Here is a 19185-nt window from a genome sequence, read left to right on the forward strand (position 1 = left end):
AAAAGCTGACTTTCTTTTTTAAAAAAGGAGAAAAAAATGTACTGAAGCACATTCTCCTCCCCCACGCAACACAACAACTTCTAGGGGGAGCAGTTGGCTGGGATATAACCCAGAGGAACCTGGTTTCCATCAAGTGGATGGTTGTGTTCTTGTCAAAATATAGAGAGGCCTTTCTTGACCATAACAGAGAGAGCTTCTGGGAATTGTAACGTGTCTTTGGAGACTAACTGTTTACAGCTTAGAAACCCCTTAGACAGTTAATTAAAAAAAAAAAATCAGAGGAACCAATTAATTCCTTTCCGTATGAACGATCAAACTTTAAACTAAAAAAAAATAAATAGTTGGGCTGTTGGATCCTCGTTTCCTTTTTAACTCTTCTTTTCCAAATACCAATTGTGATGGAAAATAATAACGGTTGGTTTCCCAAGCAAGCTACCATTAAAGGTTTCTCCTTTAGCAATGGCCTTTAACCACAGGGCCTGTCTTCTTCCATGAAATTGTAAGACATCTAAAACGTCACTTTTTTCTTCTCCCCGACTTCCCCAGCAACACAGGTTTCATTTCATTGTGTACCAAGTGAAGGTTTTAAAATAAGGATTTTCTTCTTTCTTTTTTTTTCCAAGAAAAAAAAGAGAGAGAGAGCTTATTTTGTCATTAAAGGAGGCTGTGCCACGTTTTCCTGGGATTTGACCGTGTACCGAAATAGGCTTATTTAATGAGAAAAACCCCATTTCTTTTGTTTCTTAGCTTTTCATTCGGTGTCCAATTACATTTCTGACATTATTGTGAAAAGATGTCCCCCCGCGCCCAGTATACTTAGAGCGAGAGTGGACAACTCTCACTTAAAGGTGGCCTGCAGACCCTCTTCAGTATGATGGATCCAGGTGTCAAGTGTGAAAAACAAGGTCCACATATAAAGGTTCAGTTAGACTGCTTTATTGCTAAAAGCCTACATACAGGAACCTTCTTAAGTAATGATGGATACTTGGTTAGAGTTAGATAAGGGCCAATGACACACACGTGGACGGGGTTGAACTGATTTTGCTTGTGGCTATGTAACGATTCTAGGCTGGTTTCTCCTTTCACTCCACCCCACTCCTGATCCTACAGTTGGCTTCATACGTAGGACACGAAAGTCCTACTTATATCCCCCCCCCATAAAACAAGGATCCCACTCCCCAAAAAAGAATGGACTTGCCCACTTTGTATCATCGTTAGGGGGATTCCTTAAATGTTCTCTGCTTGTTGATTTCTCCATGGTTAATTCCCCAAAGGGGCTCGGTACCTCCTATCCCGAAAGTCAGATTAGCCAAGACAATAGCAGGACTACTAGGTGTATTTAAAAAATATAGCCTTCTTTGGAATAAATCCTCAACAACCTCATTATTCAGGACTGCATGACAAATGTTTGGATATTTCAGCCTCCCTTGGACCATGTCCATGGAGTGCATTTTCCAAAAACAGGCAGATTATTTTGTGGTTTATTTTGATGGATGCGGTGGCTCAGTGGCTAAGACACTCAGCTTTTTGGTCAGAAAGGTTGGCTGTTCAGCAGTTCGAATCCCTAGCGCTGCGTAACCGAGTGAGCTCCTGTTACTTGTCCCAGCTTCTGCCAACCTAGCAATTCGAAAGCACGTAAAAAATGCAAGTAGAAAAATAAGAACCACCGTTGGTGGGAAGGTAACAGCGTTCACCCTCCACATGACCATGGAGACGTCTTCAGACAGCGCTGGCTCTTCGGCTTTAAAATGGAGATGACCGCCCCCTAGAGTCAGGATTGACTAGCACATATGTGCGAGGGGAACCTTTTACCTTTATCTATTTTATGGCAAAAGAGTAAAAAAAAAAATTCTGTTCAACAATTTTTTCTTTAAAAATACTCTTTTCCTTCAAGATTGAACTTCCATTTTGTGGTTTTGTTTGAGCCTGGAAAGCTGCCATGTAAATATTTTCCAAACGCAGTGCTGTGCAAGGAAAGACTGGGCACAGAGTCTCTATGATTCACGGATAGATCTTCATACTCCTGAAATGAACGAACAAATGAATTGTTTCCTGCAAAAGCCCACCCCCCTTTCGCTCCTCTTTTATTTCCTATGGAAAGGGCCATTCACCGTCCACCTGTGGCTTTACTCCCAAGTCGACCCTGATTTCCTAGCTGTTTTTTTTCTTCTGGCAGCTCTGCACACTGGGAACAGGCTCCACCTGTTCCTCTGCCACACTGCTGTCTAGCTCTTAAGGCAGCTGTGAACTTCCAGACGGTCTTCTCTGTGTCAGCTTTCCAAGTATCATGCAGAATTAAATCAGAGTCCAAGGCAAAACGATCCTTAAAGTTCTAATTTAATAAGTCAGACATCTTGGCACATGTGTGGAATCCCAATTCTGAAAGTTACCTAGGATTCCCACCCAGTTGAAAGTTCATGATCTTGTCCCCACACCCACAAATCCATCACATGGTCCAATCTTCTTCCACGCTGGCATCTCCACCCAGCTGGTTCCCGTCAGGTGCAGAGGTGCGGAGACAAAAGATGACCTTGGGCTTCTAGAAAAGAATGACAACAACACATTCCACAATTCTACTCCTTTCTATTCCCCCCTCCCAACTACTACACTAATGAAACAGCATAATGAAATAAGAGAGAGTGTGGCAGGCCAAAGATCCTAAAAGGGATATAACTGCAGGCCTGACCTTCTGCCTTCAATGCAGAGCTCTCGTCTGAGCCTTCCCCAGCCTCCAGGACTGGCCCATGTTCCTCCCCAACCTCCTCACTGTCCGACTCTGCTGCCAGCTCTCCTGGCTGCAGGCAGGCCACAACACTTCCCTTCTAGAACCTGCTAAGAATGGATCAGGGTCTTGGGAAGGTATTCTGCAATCGAGATAGCTTAGAGAAAATCCCCTGCCCCTTGCATCTACAGACGGTTTCTACCTTGATAGTAGGACTGGACATCTCTCTAGGAAGCAAGGTCCTTGTGACTCTTTGGACATCACAATAAATCCCTGATTCCCACTTCCTTCAATCTCTCAGTGCCCAGGCAGTCCAGCAAGCTCACAAGAGAAGATGTAATATTGTGTGGCTAAATTGTGTGATCGCCACATTTTTGTAGCGCAATCTGAGATGTGTAAACAAAGCCAGCAGGATAGCTACCCAGCTGCCACATGACGGTTCTTCACAGTTCCATGCTGCAAGAACAGGCTTGCTTTGAAAGATCTCACTTGCAAATGTTTATTTCACTGCTGTTAAGAACTGGTCAAAAGTTAGACTAAACTAGGAAAAACATGGCATGCAGTTCCTTGATCTCAAATCGGCCTCAGCCATTCATGCTTGGAAGCCGCATGCTAGTAACTTAAGAACCATAGAGGCCTAGAGACTAAAACGTATGAAGAACAGTTGCAGGAACTGGGTGTGACTAGTCTAGAGAAGAGGAGGACTAGGGGTGACATGGTAGCAGTATTCCAATATTTGAGGGGCTGCCACAAAGAAGAGGGGAGGGGGAATCAACATTTTCCAAAGTACCTGAGGGCAGGGCAAGGAACAATGGATGGAAACTAATCCAGGAGAGAAGCAACCTGGAATTAAGGAGACATTCCCCAACAGTGAGGACAATTAACCGGTGGAACAGCTTGCCTTCAAAAATTGTGGTTGCTCCATCACTGGAGGTTTTTAAGAAGAGACTAGACAGCCACTTGTCTGGAAGGGTCTCCTGCTTGAGCAGGGGGTTGGACTAGAAGCCCCCCAAGATCCCTTCCAGCTGTATTCTGATTGATCATAATTATGTTGTTCTGAGTAACACTACAAGTTGACACGTCTGACTAGTCCTTGACCTCAAACTTTTAGTACTTTGGGGATGGGCGGTGTGTGTGTGTGTGTGTGTGTGTGTGTGTGTGTGTGTGTGTGTAGAAAAGAAACATGAGCAGACAGAAAAGTGTAAGCATCTTTTGAGACCTGCTGGTCATCTCCCTTTTCATAATTATCTTGAGTACAAAATTCATAAGGTATGAAGATAAGGTAGGATCAGATACTTTGGCCACCAGATGAGGAAAGAGGACTCCTTGGAAAAGACCTCAATGTTGGGAAAGATGGAAGGCAGAAGGAGAAGGGGACAGCAGAGGATGAGACGGTTAGATAGTGTCATCAACACAATGAACGTGAATTTGGGCAAACTCCAGGAGGACAGGAGGACCTGGTGTGCTATGGCCCATGGGATCACAAAGAGCTGGACTTGTCAATTGAACAACAAAAATCCATTTAAACTTGGATGCATAGTAGCTCTCATACTATGTCTATGGAGGTTCTCATTCATCCAGGTCATGGTTGTCCCAAAGGTGCTTTTTCAAGAGGCAACTGTCTTTTTCTTTGAAGACATTTCGCTTCTCATCCAAGAAGCTTCTTCAGCTTTCTTCAAAGAAACATCTTCAAAGAAAAACCAGACAGTCCAGTTGCCTCTTGAAAAAGCACCTTTGGGAGCCACATCACAAGTTTTGGGGATCTTCATTTATAAAAAGAGTTGTCGCCCCCTTTTCCTATATTGTCTGAATGTGTAGTTCACGAAGAAATAATTCAGTTAGTGGTATGATTGGCAAGGAATTACAGTTAGTTTTAGGTGCTGTGCTGGCTTTCTTTTTGCTTTTTTGTCATCTTCTTTCCTAAGCAGTCCTGTTTTTTTTTAAAAAAAAAAATTCTAGCTGGTTTGATTGAAATGTTCACAGAATGCTGGAGCAAGAAATGCACCTGGTTGTTTGTTTGCTGGTTTGTAAATTGTAAAAAAAAAAAGGTTTAGTAATTTGGAAAAAACACGACTGTTTTCCAAACCACAATACAGCAATAAGAAGACAAATGGATCTGAAATGTAACTATCCTGAATGCTGTTACTTCTGATAACCTCTCTTATAACCTTTTATTGTCTAGGCTACTTTTTAAAAAAGGAAATAAATACATTTTCCCCTTCTTTTTCTTCTCTTTCCTCTCTCCTCGCAGGAGTCTGAAAAAAAGGGCTTAATAGAAAGAATTCACATGGTCCAAGACATTGTTATAACAGTCCAAACACTTTTGGAGGAAATAGCATCTTTTGCAGAAAGGATAAAAAAGTAAGTCAAAGTTTTGTTCCCATGCTCTGAAAAACCTCTGAACACCATGGCTGGAAACAATTGGGAAAAAAAAACCCCTTTAACTGGAAATTTCTGAAAGCCAATGCAGAATGGAATAAAGGTTGTTTCCTTCAACTGAATGTCAACTCAGTGATGATAATCTATCATCATAGAATTCTTCTTTCTGAATTTCTTACACATTTAATTATGATTGAAAATTTATGGAGGACCAGAAATCGGGAATTCTAGTTCCATGTTAATATAAAGCCAGCTTGATGTCCTTGGGCCAGTCACTTTCTCCCAGCCCTAGGAAGGAAGGAAGGAAGGAAGGAAGGAAGGAAGGAAGGAAGGAAGGAAGGAAGGAAAAGGGAAGTGGGTGGGAAGGATGGGAAAGAAGGAATGAAGGAAAAGGGGAAGGAAAGGAGAGGAATAGGGAAGAAGGGAGGGAAGGGAGGAAGGAAGGAAGGAAGAAAGGAAGGAAAAGGAAAGTGGGTGGGTAGAATGGGAAAGGAAGAAAGGAAAGATGAATGGGGAAGGAGGGAGGGAGGAAAGACAGGAAGGAAAGAAGGAAAGAAGGAAAAGGGAATTGGGTGGGAGGGATAGGAAAGGAAAGGAAGGAAGGAAGGAAAAGGGGAAGGAAAGGAGAGGAATGGGGAAGGAAGGAGGGAGGGAAGGAAGGAAGGAAGGAAAAGGAAAGTGGGTGGGCAGTATGGGAAAGGAAGGAAGGAAAGAAAAGTGGAAGGAAAGGAGAGGGATGGGAAAGGAAGAAAGGAAGGAAAAGTGGAAAGAAAAGAGAGGGATGGGAAAGGAAGGAGAGGGATGGGGAAAGAAGGAGGGAGTGAGAAAAGAAAGGAAGGAGGGAGGAAAGAAAGGAAGGAAAGAGATAAATCTGTATGAGTTCTGAACTCTGCATTACAAATCCAAGATTCATACAAGTGAATTTCTCTTCATGCAACAAAAAGTCATATTTCCCCATGTGTCAAATGAAACAATGCTGGTCTTTTCAGAGCAAGGGTGCCACATCACACAAGCTTAACCTGTACAATTCCTTCCCACAATTTAATTTTAATGGCTTTAGGAGATTATTTCAAAACAAGCTGGATCAACTGAGACATTAAATCTTCTGCTGAGTTGGAGATCCCAGCTCTCATTTGTCCAAATGATCTCCTTCCTCAGTTCACCCCTTTATCAGTGTGCCTAAGATTTCTTGGCTGCATAATGCTGAAAGAAATCAACACAGCTTCTAAAAGCTTCTAAGATCCAGCCACCTATCATTTGTTATAAAATCAATCAGTCCTAGAGAAATCAACCTTGACAGTTATTTGGAAGGACAGATCCTACAGCTGAAGCTCAGATACTTTGGCCACCAGATAAGAGGAGAGGACTCCTTGGAGAAGACCCTGATGTTGGGAAAGATGGAAGGCAGAAGGAGAAGGGGATTGCAGAGGATGAGATGGTTAGATAGTGTCATCAACCCAATGACCATGAATTTGGGCAAACTCCAGGAGACAGTGAAGGACAGGAGGACCTGGTGTGCTATGGCCCATGGGGTCACAAAGAATTGGATATGACTTAACAACTGAATAAGTAAAATCATAAATTCCATTTAAATTCTTCTTCTTTGCCACCAAATTTGTTTTTCGATTGGACTTCTATTCCATTTGTTTTCCACCCAACCTTTTTTGTCGATCATCAAGCAGTCTGCTATTCCTACATTGGACAGGTCTACCCTTGTTTAGTTTCATCTGAAAATTTCAGGCTCTTTTCCGGCCCAACAGAGAAGAGTAGAGAATAGGCCCCACGAAGCAAAGAGGACAGAGCTTCCTGGCATAGTGACCCTGTTTTCTTCTCCCTCTTCCAAACCCTCCCACGTGCTCACAAATGGAGCCTTGTCAACAGTTCCCCTCTTTCAAAGCGCAGCCGCGTGGGGTCTAAAAATACCAGAAACCTATGTGTTGCGATTGTGCCACATCTGTCCCAGCTGCCCGGGAATACGTAAGAATGGCTTTTGAGTCTCAACAGAGCACTGTTCTATGTGCAGCTGGATGGCAATGAGATTGTGAACGTTGGATGACTTCCTTCTGGCATTCAGCTGGGTGACAATGATCCCTTAAGATCCCAGTGGGACATGAATATGGTTGCCTGCCTAATGCCTCAAGAATCCAATTGTGTCTCAATTGTAATGTTGCTGTGGACGAAGGAGGAGGACGGGAAGTCCGCTGGGGTAGTTTGAACAAGTGTCACAATGGTTTACACAAGCATTTCCATCAGCATAACCCTTGGTATCAAAGAGCCTTCTTAATAGCTTGCTTCTATCGGACTCCAAGGATTTAAAAATACATTTCATATATTAATTGGCCTGGGTTCACCCTCACTCTAATTTAAATGGGAAGGTCTCCATTGACGCCGAGAGATGCATGATTTCTTCTATTCATTAAAATAAATATTAAAAAACCTCCATCAATTAAGAGAAAGCATTGTTCATGACCCAACTGAGTTATTCCTTAGTGTCTTGTAAAGGACAGAAAGATGAAGCTGACCTACTTCTGATCAAGAGCCATGGGATGTCTGCTTGACCCCCAAAGACTGAGTGCAATTCACACAGCTGCTCTGAAGAGCAAAACAATTCATAACATGTAGAGATGGGTGAAGAATTGGGAGCAGATATACTCAACTCTTTGACCATATGTTTGACTAGACGGGAGCAGAATTGATATAATCTCCTTTGATCTCATTTGCATCCTTTAGATATGAAGATAGTTGGAAAACTATGTGTCCATTGATTTCCATTAGTGTTTTTTTTTTTAAGGATGACCTTGGAGGGGAAGGAAACAAAGCCTTCTATCTTCCCTCAGGCCCAATTAACTGTCAAAATCACTCTACATGGAAGCCAGAGATGAAGACTTCTCACTGTTTGGCAAGAAGAATGGTGGATTCCCAATGATGTGCAATAATGTCTATGGCAGTGATGGTGAACCTTTTGTGGCTCGTGTGCCAAAAGTGGGGAGAGTGCAGGGGGGTCGTGTGTGGGCGTACCACACCCATAATGCTATGTGCACGACCCCAGGGCACATGTGAGCACGACCAGTGCTCCCCTCCATTTTTGGTGTGCTTTTTTCAACCTCCCCAGGTTTTAAAGACTTTATAGGAGCCTGGGGAGGGCGAAAACAGCCTCCCCTGCCCGCCAGAGGCCCTCTGGAGGCTTCAGGAGCTTCCCTGAAGGCTCTGGAGGGCAAAAAACGACCCTAAGAGCAACCCAGAAGTATGTTCCTGAACTTCCGGTTTGCTTGTAGGGCCGATTTTAGCCCTCCGGAGCCTTCAGGAGGCTTTCCTGAAGGCTCCGGAGGGCAAAAAAACCCCAACCCTACGAGCAACCTGGAACTTTTGGTTTGCTCGAAAAACTCGCTTGCCAGTTTTTCACACTCCAGAGGCTTCAGGGAAGCTCTTGAGGGTGAAAAAGGGCCTCAAAAGAAGACTGAAGTCAGCTGGCCAGTGCGCGCATGCACACTGACAGGGCAATGCCTCACGTGCCCAGAGAATGTGGCGTGCTATAAGTTCGCCATCATGGGTGTATGGAGATTCTCAGTCATCCAGGTCATGGTTGTCTCAAAGGTGCTTTTCCAAAAGGCAATTGAACTTTCTCTGAAGACATTTCTCATCCAAGAAGCTTATTCACTGAAAAAGCTTTTTGGACGAGAAGCAAAACATTTCCAAGGGGGAAAAAAAACAAGAAAGTCGAGTTGCCTTATTGGGAAAGCATCTTTGAGACTACTGTATCTGCAATCCTTAATTACACAGTCTTTAATGCCTAAATTAAATGTTTTTACTTAACATTAAATTGGCCAAAGTCCTATTATAATTGAGTTGAAGGACTAGCACCATTGCATCTATAAATGAGACGATATCAAGGGCCTCCAAATTTGTTGACCCCTGAAAAATGTAGATTAGAAGTTTTGAATCAGACAAAGAACAAGAATGCTCAAGTTCCCATAACAATTATTCTTGTGCAGTTCACTTGAAACAGTATTTCCCAGGTAGGGGTTCCCAACTCCCGGTCCATGAACCCGCAACTGGCTGCAGCATGGCAGAAAGGGGTCCATGCAAACAAGCGAAGCCCTATCCATGGGATGCAGGAGGCACACGAAACCAGGCCCCTTCTGGTCTGTGGAAAAACTCTCTCCACGGAACCGGTCCCTGGTGCCCAAAATGTTGAGGGCCGTTGCACTAGAGCAGGGATGTCAAACTCAATTTCATTGAGGGCTGCATCAGGGTTGTGTTTGACTTCAGGGGGACATGACCAGGATGGGTGTGGCCAGCTCGGCGTCACTTGTGTCAGCGTCTGTGACAGCCCAAGCATTCTGCCAGCAAAAATGGGCTCCTGAGCTCTGTTTTCAGCTGCAACGGCCTCCTGCAACCCTCTGCCAGCAAAAACAGAGCTTGAGAAAGCCTCCTGCAGCCCTCCCGAACTCCATTTTTGGTTGCGACAGCCTCCTGCAATCATCTGCCAGTGAAAACGGAGCTCAGGACGGCAGCCCTCCCGAACTCCGTTTTTACTGGCAGAGGCTGGTCCTTTGCTGTTTCCAGGGTGGCCCCATGGGCCAGATCTAAGCAGCCCCTGGGCCGGATCCGGCCCCCGGCCCTTGATTTTGACAACCCTGCACCAGAGTACTCTAGCTTTCTCCTACATACAAGATACTATTCTGCAAGATGTCAGTCACACTATTGGATTAGTAAAGTATGATTGCAAGTACTTGAAATCACTAAATACTTCTCTGGTATCTTTTTCCACGTTGGTTTCAGTCGGTTCAACTGGACTGCTCCTTTTCTCTCGGCCCTGGCATGCTTAGTGTAGATTCCAAACCTGAACTGTTTTTATTAGGGCTGATATCAAAAAATCATAAGGAAAGTATGTATTTTACATACATGTAAAATATTACATGTCTTAGCAGCAGCGAGGATTATCTTTGCACAAAATTGGAGAAATGAAGAAAACACTGCAAGACGAAGAGATCGTTAAGAAGATATTAGATTGTGCAGAAAGGAATAGACTTACTTTGAAAATCAAACAGAAAGAAGACGCAGAATATTATCAAACACGGAACTTATTTTACCAATGGTTGGAAAAAAGGGAGTGGAGAGTAAGAATGGAATCTATCGTTCCCAGCATGAGGCTCTTCTCCAAGGAGTCCTTCTTCCTTCTCATTAGGTGGCTAAAGTATTTGAGCTTCCTCTTCAGCATCTGGCCTTGAATCTATATTGTTAAGCAATTTAAATACCCAGACAATACGATGTTTATTAGGCACTAAGAAATATAATAAATAGAAAATGAATAAACATTTATTTTTCCATGTTGGTTTCAGTACGTTCAACTGGACTGTCCCTTTCCTGTCTGCTCTGGCTTGCTTGGTGCTGACGATAGCAATGATCGTGCTGTATTACATACCATTACGGTACCTTGTTTTAATATGGGGTAAGTCTATTCCTCATGCCATTTCCTTTCATGGATTCTACTATATGCATTTCTATAACAGTATGTGGAGACATCCCTGTAGTCCTGGACTTACAATCATTTGTTTAGCAACCATTCAGAGATACAGCAGCACTGAAAAAAGAGAGACTTATGACCGGTCCTTGCATTTATGACTGTTGTAGCATCCCCACAGTCCCATGATCAAAAATCTGGGCTCTTGGCAACCAGTATGTATTTACAGCAACTGCAGGGTCCTGGGGTCATGGGAGTGCCGTTCGTGACTTTCCCAGCAAAGTCAATGGGGAGAAAGCTAGATTTGCTTACCTGATCTCCGTGTATTAGTGAATTGCAATGATTTCCTTAACAACAATGGCCCAAAAGGTCATAAAATAGAATTACAGTAGTGCAAAGCCTGAACTAAGGGTTCACCTGCCAAATTTTCCCCCACTTCTCATTGCTTTGTCTCTCATTGTCCAGTGAATTTTTAAAAGAGATGTTTTGGAAACACTCACTCTACGTCTTGTCATTCTTCTGCTAGAGAAATGACCTTGAAGACTTTGATGGTTCTCACAGTTCAGTTCCCCTTTCCCCCAAGCCCTCACCCTCCTTTCCAGCCCCCAACCCCAGGATTTATAGCAGACTGGCAGTGAGGTGGCAGTTCTGACAGTAGGAGGAAGCAATATTACGTCTCTTCACTGCCTTGATTTACTTATAACGTAATAAAGATGGGATAAAAATCATACATACATACATACATACATACATATGATACAGAGATGACAGAGATAGATAATAGAGATAGATAGATAGATAGATGATAGATAGATAGGTAGATAGATAGATGAGAGATAGATAGATAGATAGATAGATAGATAGATAGATAGATAGATAGATAGATAGATGAGAGATAGATAGATAGATAGATAGATAGATAGATAGATAGATAGATAGATAGATGATAGAGATAGATAGATAATAGATAGATAATAGGTAGGTAGGTAGGTAAGATAGATAGATAGATAGATAGATAGATAGATAGATAGATAGATAGATAGATAGATAGATATGTGTGCATGCATGCGTGTGTGCGTACACACACACACACACACACACACATATATATATATATATAGAGAGAGAGATATGATACAGATATAGATAGAGAGATGATAGAGAGATGATAGAAAGAGAAAGTTGATAGGCAGGCAGATAGACAAAAGAAAGAAAGAAAGAAGGAAAGAAAGAAAGAAAGAAAGAAAGAAAGAAAGAAAGAAAGAAAGAGAGAGAAAAAATCATGCAATTCTAATATTCTGGTCATTTCTTCTACTAGCCACCGTTCTGCCGAAATTGTGCACACCATCTCTGAGATATTAATTGATTCATTCCAGGGCAAAAATTACACAGGCAATTCCAGATTGCCTCTTTGCACATTTCTGGTTAATATAATTACCCCTTAGGAGGTATTTAATCATTTATCTGTGCAGTAAAATTTAAAAAAAATCAATTTGGTCACAATTTTTACAATCTGCTTAGTTACATAGATTTCCAGCGATGCTGAAATCGTAGCTGGCCACAGAGTATCCTGCAATGTAGCCTAGGAAAGATTGCAAAACAGTTTAATACAAGCAAGACCAGTAATTGAATTTAATACTTAATGTAAGCAAGGCAAGCATGGCCGCTCCAACATTAGCGATGAAGCAAAACAGACCAAAACAGAATAATACTGTAGAAATATTCAGAAAGGATTTATTTGCTGCTTCTAAAACATGCTGTAAAAGTGAGCACTAGGTAATCTTTTTCTCAGATATTTCTCAAGATATTTCCTCAGTGTCCATGGAGACTCCCAGTCATCCAGGTCATGGTTGTCCCAAAGATACTTTTTCAAATAGCAACTGGACATTTTTTGAGTGGTGCGGTGGCCTAGAGGGTGTGAGTTGATCCTAGGTAGAAGCAGGTATTTCTCTCTCTGGGCATAATGAGAATATATCTGCTGAACAAAACTCTGCATTGGCGACAGGAAGGGCACCTGGCCAGTAAACACTCAGCTCCATTCAGTTGCCCAGACTGCACCCCACAAGGGATTATAAGGGAAGAAGGAAGGAAGGAAGGAAGGAAGGAGAAGAAGGAGAAGGAGAAGAAGAAGAAGAAGAAGAAGAAGAAGAAGAAGAAGAAGAAGAAGAAGAAGAAGAAGAAGAAGAAGAAGAAAGAAGACCTTGTTGTTCCTTGAAGAAATTTCGCTTCTCATCCAAGAAGCTTCTTCAGTTCAGAAGCTTCAGTTCTCCACCATTCACATTAGAACTGAAGAAGCTTCTTGGATGAGAAGCCAAACATCTTCAAGGAAAAACAAAGTCCAGCTGCCTTTTGAAAAAAAAACACCTTTTGGATACCTTCCTCAAGGATCTCCAGATGATGGTAGAAGAACAGTGCCACAGATAAAGGACATAGAAGTGGATGATTGTTCAGCCAACCGTACAAGGGATGTTTCAGATTCACTTAAAATATACAGGTAGTCTTTGCCTTGGGACCACAATTGAGACCATTGCTGAGTAAGACAGTGATTTTTTTTTTTACTACCGGTTCTGTGGGCGTGGCTTGGTAGGCGTGGCTTGGCAGGGGGGGATAGTGCAAAACCTCCATTCCCACCCCACTCTGGGGCCAGCCAGAGGTGGCAGTTGCTGGTTCTCCAAACTACTCAAAATTTCCGCTACCAGAGTAGAGGACAGAGGTAAGGGAATAAGAGAGGGATAGGAGATTGACATTTGAAATTAGAGAGCAAGAGGATGAACAATTTTATAAGATATGGGACTTGTTTTATCAATGGCTAAGGGAAAAAAAACAAAATTTTGGAAATGAAAAATGATACACTTATGCCTTAATTGGAAAAAGTAAATGATGATATAATTATGCTGTGAAATAATTCAACAATGATATAAGGAAGTACTAATATAAGGTCTGGTGATATAATGTATAAGGTTAAGAACTTACTATAATGATATTTCGCTGCTGATAAGGCAATTCTAATAGGGGAACAAATGAAAACTGGTATATATAGGCAGCGATGCCTTGTTGAACAATGAAGGAATAAGATCTCTGTTTGAAGGTATGAAATGCAAGGTTAACAATGAATAGAAGTATACGCTCTGGGGGAAAACAATGCTAATGTTAACTGAATATATATTGTAGAAGGAAAATGAGGCCTTTAGTTACATTAGAGGAAATATCTGAGATGGTAAATATTATTTGAAGATGTAGATGTTAAAACAACCGTAACCAAACGACATGCTGCATGTGATGATGTTTTTTTTTTTTCTTCCCTTTTTGGACTTTTTTTTTTTTTTTGTCCTTTTTGGCCTTCCCCCCCTCCCCCCACCCTTTTTTTTCTTGTTTTTTTGTTTTTTTGTTTTTTTAAACCCTAGCTTATTGTGGTGCTTATTAAATATACAACAGAGAGATAAGGGATGTATAAACTTAGTAGGGATGCACCTGTGATCAAACGACATATTGTATGTGAAGATGGGTTTCCCCCCCCCCTTTTTTTTCCATCTTCTCCCTTTCCCATTGTTGTCTGTGTAATAAAAAATAAAAAATAAAATAAAATAAAAAAAGAGAGGGATAGGAGAGAGGGCAGGGGGGGGAGAGGAGGAGAGAAAGAAGGAGTGGAAAGGGGAGAGAGGAGAAAGAGAGAGGAAAGGGAAGTAGAGAAGAGAAGGACGACACAGGGAAGAAAGGAGGTAGGGAGGAGGAGGAGAAAGGTAGAAGAAAGTGATGGATAACATAAATACAGTGTATGGAGAGCAGAAGAGCCAATAGTCGTTTTTGGGGATTGATGGTAAGACGAATCGATATAAGTATTTAACAATATAATGTAATGCTGGTTATGTAATAGTATACATGTAGTTTATTTGTTACCAATGGTTAGACAATAGAAGCAGAAGTTAGAAAGGAGGAGATATAAAGAAGAGGCAACGATAACGTGGAGAGGATTCAAAGATGACAATGTTATGTATTATGTAAAAGGCAGAAGTCTTAAGAGGGACTCTCAAGAGTTGCCAGATCTTGTTCGGACAGGTTCTCCGCCCCCCCCCCTCAGAAATGTGCTAGCCGTCTCGCTGGTGGTGGCCGCTTGCTCTCCCTTCCCATGCCCCTCCTTGTGCGAACAATGGGATTTTTCATTCCGCAGGCGAAACGGCTGGCTGACTTCTGTAATAAACCTCCCACTGGTTTCTTCAAGGAAGAAATGTTGGTGCACGATTCCACGTGAGAGCAACATGTGTCCGGCTTCTCTGTGTTTTCACACTCATTCTTGTGAAATTCATTCAGCCACCCGCCCACCTTCCTGTCTGAGCATGTCAGGCAGCTCCATGCTGTGGATGTGTGAGTGAGTGTGTGTGTGTGTGTGTGTTTTCCGCTCCTCTTCAAAAAACCCTTTTCCCTTCTGTTTTTTCCAGGCATACATAAATTTACCAAGAAGCTAAGGAATCCTTATGCCATTGACAATAATGAGCTGCTGGACTTCCTCTCCAGGGTGCCATCTGACGTTCAGAGGGTAAGTATGGGATGGGGTCTCCCGCAGAGAGAAGTGGAGCCGAGGCCAGAGAGCAGCAGGTGTGATGCTGGAGGGCCGTTGTTGGCTAGCAGTGCACAAGCATCAGGACGGGGTCATTAACCGGGAGGGGTGAGAAGAGCAAAGGCAGGCGCGGGCGGGGGGGGGGGGGGAGGCCCTCTGAATCTCGAAACAGAGTTCTCTTTTTTTTTCAAAAGCCCAAGGGCATTTCGGAAAAAGGCTTCCCCTGGATTTGTATTTTCATGAGAACTTATAGGAATTTACCCTCCCTTTTTTTTAAAAAATAAGCAAAACACAAGGACTCTTTTTTTTAAAGGTGGGTAAAGTGATGTTGAGAAAATTTGCCCAATTTTACATTCCAGCAAAGATTGCTCTGATTTTAATAGGATTCCTTCTGTATCAGTCAGTTAGCATTTATTAGGGGTTTTGGACAGAGTGAGAGAGAGGAGAAAGAGAAATAGAACGATGAAGGGGAGAGAGGAAGGGAGAGAGAGAGAGAGAGAAAGAGAGGGAGGAGAGAAAGGGAGAGAGAGAGAAAGAGGGAGAGAGAAAGAAAGAAACAAAGAGAGGGAGGAGAGAGAGAGAGAAAGGAGAGAGGAAGGGAGGAGGAGAGGAAGCTAGAGAAGTGAAAAGGCATGTGAAAATGAGTGCCAGTGGCTCACGTCATTAGTAACTTTCACAGAAGGACTGCAGACACATTCGAGGACTGTTGTTTATGCTTAATAATCCTGTTGCAAATGGAAGAAAATAAAATAGAAGAGCTTTGCTTGGCACTGTTGGTTTTAAAGCCAATGGGGGTCACAGAGAACAAAATTGATTTTCAGTTTGAATAAACTCAAACTGTCCAAGTACGCCTGTCAAAGAAGTAGCAGTGTTTAGCGACTCTTTAAAGGTGAGAATTTTTGTGGTGGCATGCATATACCAGAAACTGCCCCATCAGGTACATAAAGATGAATGCATTAGTTTGGGTCAAATAGATTTAAAGTGTCATGGAACATATAACAGAACCTGCTTGATTCCAACTTTAAGTCAGTTGATTGAAGGGGGAAAAAGAGTTTAAATCAAAGGGTTTTTCCTAAGTTTTAACAAACTTTGTATATCTGGTGTCTGATTTACAAACCTAGGCATCTTGACATCTTCCTGAACTTCAAGAAACAGGGTCTAGCAGGATGCCTGTGGGAATTCTCAATCATCCAGGCCACAGTTGTCTCAAAGGCAACTTGGCTATTTTGTCCTTGAGAAAGAAGAAAAAGTTTCACTTCTCATCCAAGAATCTTCATCAGTTCTCCACCACCAGAACCAATGAAGCTTCTTGGGTGAGAAGCAAAACTACAGCTACTACTACTACTACAACAACAACAACTACTACTACTACTACTACTACTACTACTACTACTACTACTACTACTTCTTCTTCTTCTTCTTCTTCTTCTTCTTCTTCTTCTTCCTCTTCCTCTTCCTCTTCCTCTTCTTCTTCTTCTCCTTCTTCTTCTTCTTCTTCTTTCTCCTCCTCCTCCTCCTCCTCCTCCTGAAAAAAAAACTGTCCAGTTGCCTTTTAAAGAAAAAAAGCACCTTTGAGTGTCTAGGAGGGAAACCTGGTTCCTTTAAATCCAGAAAGAGAACTCCAAAAAAGAGAAAGAAAAGATATTTTATGCAAAATGTCCCAATTGAGTGAAAAGCTTTTCTATTCCCCGCCTGTTTTTAATATTTCGGTGTTCTAGAAACGATCCGTGACTCTTCCAAAGCTCCCTGCAATTAATCCCCCCATGTTCCTGTGTTTAGAAAATGATTCACATTGAATGTGAATCATTGAACCTTCCTTAGGTTTTTCTTTGATTCCTCTCTGGGGAGCCATTAACACACGGCGGAGCGAGCTGGGCTTACCTTACTCCAACGTGGCGTCTTTGTTTGTTTTTACAGGTGCAACAGGCTGAATTGAAACCATACAGCAACTCCAGTCCCATTAGGAAGAAAAGGAGTGCCTAGTAGGATATAAACCTTGGAATGCAAGGTGCCCCTTCCGGGAACGCTGCGCACACGGGCTGCCTCTCTGCACGCCTCCCCCTGCCTTGCAGATCCGATCAGTGCTGCGTTCACTCCATCCAGGCTTGTCTGGAAGTCATATTTGGACTTCAAAAAAACCCACACAAAAATCAAAGTCATCCGTAGGAAGCTTGACCTGCCTGATGATTTCTCCCTGGAAGACCAGAAAAAGAAAAAAAAGCACTGTTCAAATCCAGCATGGCGTGTGTTGAGCGCAGATTGGAGAAGCAAAGCCAGATGAGATGTTTCCTTTTATTTTCTTTTATTCCGTACGATGGAAAAGCCATTTTTAACTTCCCACTTTTGCCTGACATAACAATTTAAAAAACTACAAAAGCCAAAGTGACTCTCATCGTGGGTTGCAGAGTCAAAACCAGGTTGGCTTTCTAAAATAGAAAAGTGCCTCTTTTTTTAAAAATAAAAAATCCCAAACAAACTGTTTTTGCTTCGCATACCAGTTGAACACTGGAAGAAAAGAAGTAGAACTTTTCATAGCTTAAGTAGAATTTCCCAGCATGAAGAACCCGGAATCAAAAATCATATGGAAAACTTTATTTTATTTTTCTATCATGGGAAGGATTTCTTTCCCTCCACCATTCTTAAGATTTGCTCTTAAGATTTGCTCTTAAACAGTGGGAATGCTTTCAAGGCGAAAAGTGATGATTGCTTTTTATTTTTTTTTATTTTTTGCATTCTGGGTTTTTTCTACCTAAGAGAAACACATCAAGATAGAAATGGTTTCATGGCTTGGACAATGACTGTACTGAGATGATTCTGAACTGTAGATTAATAAGTCTTTGAAACCCGTTTTCTGTTTTAAAACACTGCTCAGTTTAAAAATTCTCAAAACTCTTTCCCCTCCCTCCCTTTCCCTCCCTCCCTTCCTTCCTCCCTTCTCTCCTTCCTTCCTTCCTCCCTCCCTCCCTTCCTTCTCTCCCTCCCTCTTCCTTTCCCTCCTTCCTTCCTTCTCTCCCTCCCTCCCTTCTCTCTCCTTCCTCCCTCCCTTCCCTCCTTCCCTCTCCCACAGTTTCTGCCAGAGTGATTGTACGTAGAAGGAGACTATTGCTGGCAATAGACTTCCTTCAAGCCATCATTTAACTATATTGTGTCATTTGAATCTGCCACGGATTTCCGCTGTTGCTCAGTTTTGATGTCCTTCTAGAGCTCCATCTTGTTGGAGTCTTTGTCTTCTCAGTGCAATCCAATAATATGTTGATCATGCATATATAAAATACTTTTATAACTATATAGACAGGTGAAAAGCATGTGGCAAAAGTACAACGGCACCTTTGTTTTTATGTATTTTTAAAAGAAGCTGTTGTATTTAAATTGTGCAATCCAGGTTGAGTTTGCTGTGTTGTTTACATGAGTTTAGAGCAAGCACAGTGGTTATTAAGATCTAATCTGCCTTGTGCCATTTAAGGCAAACGTCTAAAAAGCTAGAATATCCAGAAGGGACAAAGAAACTGCTTGTGGAATCCACTACTTTGAGTCTCAGGCTCTTCGAACTAATGTTTAAGTATAAATGATGTTAGAGAACATTTTTGAAATTTTGGAGAAGACACTTGAGGATCCATTTGACTGCACGAAGATCCAGTCGATCAATCCTAAAGGAAATCAACCCTGACTGTTTTTTGGAAGGACAAATCCTGAAGTTAAAGATCAGATATTTGGCCACCAAATGAGAAGAGAGGATTCCTTGGAAAAGACCCTGAAGTTGGGAAAGATGGAAGGCTAAAGGAGAAAGAGGATGAGATGGTTAGATAGTGTCATCAACACAATGGCCATGAATTTGGGCAAATTCTGGCCGAGAGGTGGGACAGAGGGGCTGGCATGCTACAATCCATGTTGTCACGAAGAGTTGGACACAACTTAGCGACTGAACAACAATAACATTATAAATGAATGTTGAGTAGTGATTCCCAACCATATTGTTGACTGACAAACTGCCATTATTTCTAGCCTTTGGTCAGGCAGAGTTGCTCATGGCATTAATAAAAGTTCCAATTTAATAAGAGAGACATG

General features: G+C 42.1%; 1 protein-coding gene across 1 annotated transcript in view; it reads left to right on the top strand.

The window, feature by feature from the left end:
• The window catches only part of MCTP2 (multiple C2 and transmembrane domain containing 2), a 158202-nt gene extending 140631 nt beyond the window's left edge, over nt 1-17571 (top strand). The window contains exons 20-23 of the mRNA XM_032233653.1: nt 4974-5083; nt 10444-10553; nt 15002-15099; nt 17038-17571. Of these exons, the coding sequence (XP_032089544.1) occupies nt 4974-5083; nt 10444-10553; nt 15002-15099; nt 17038-17103 (384 nt within the window). The 3' untranslated portion in view covers nt 17104-17571. The remainder of the gene's footprint in view (nt 1-4973; nt 5084-10443; nt 10554-15001; nt 15100-17037) is intronic.
• The last annotated feature ends 1614 nt before the right edge of the window (nt 17572-19185 follow it).

The sequence above is a fragment of the Thamnophis elegans genome, chromosome 16 (assembly GCF_009769535.1).
Source record: "Thamnophis elegans isolate rThaEle1 chromosome 16, rThaEle1.pri, whole genome shotgun sequence".
Classification (NCBI taxonomy): domain Eukaryota; kingdom Metazoa; phylum Chordata; class Lepidosauria; order Squamata; family Colubridae; genus Thamnophis; species Thamnophis elegans.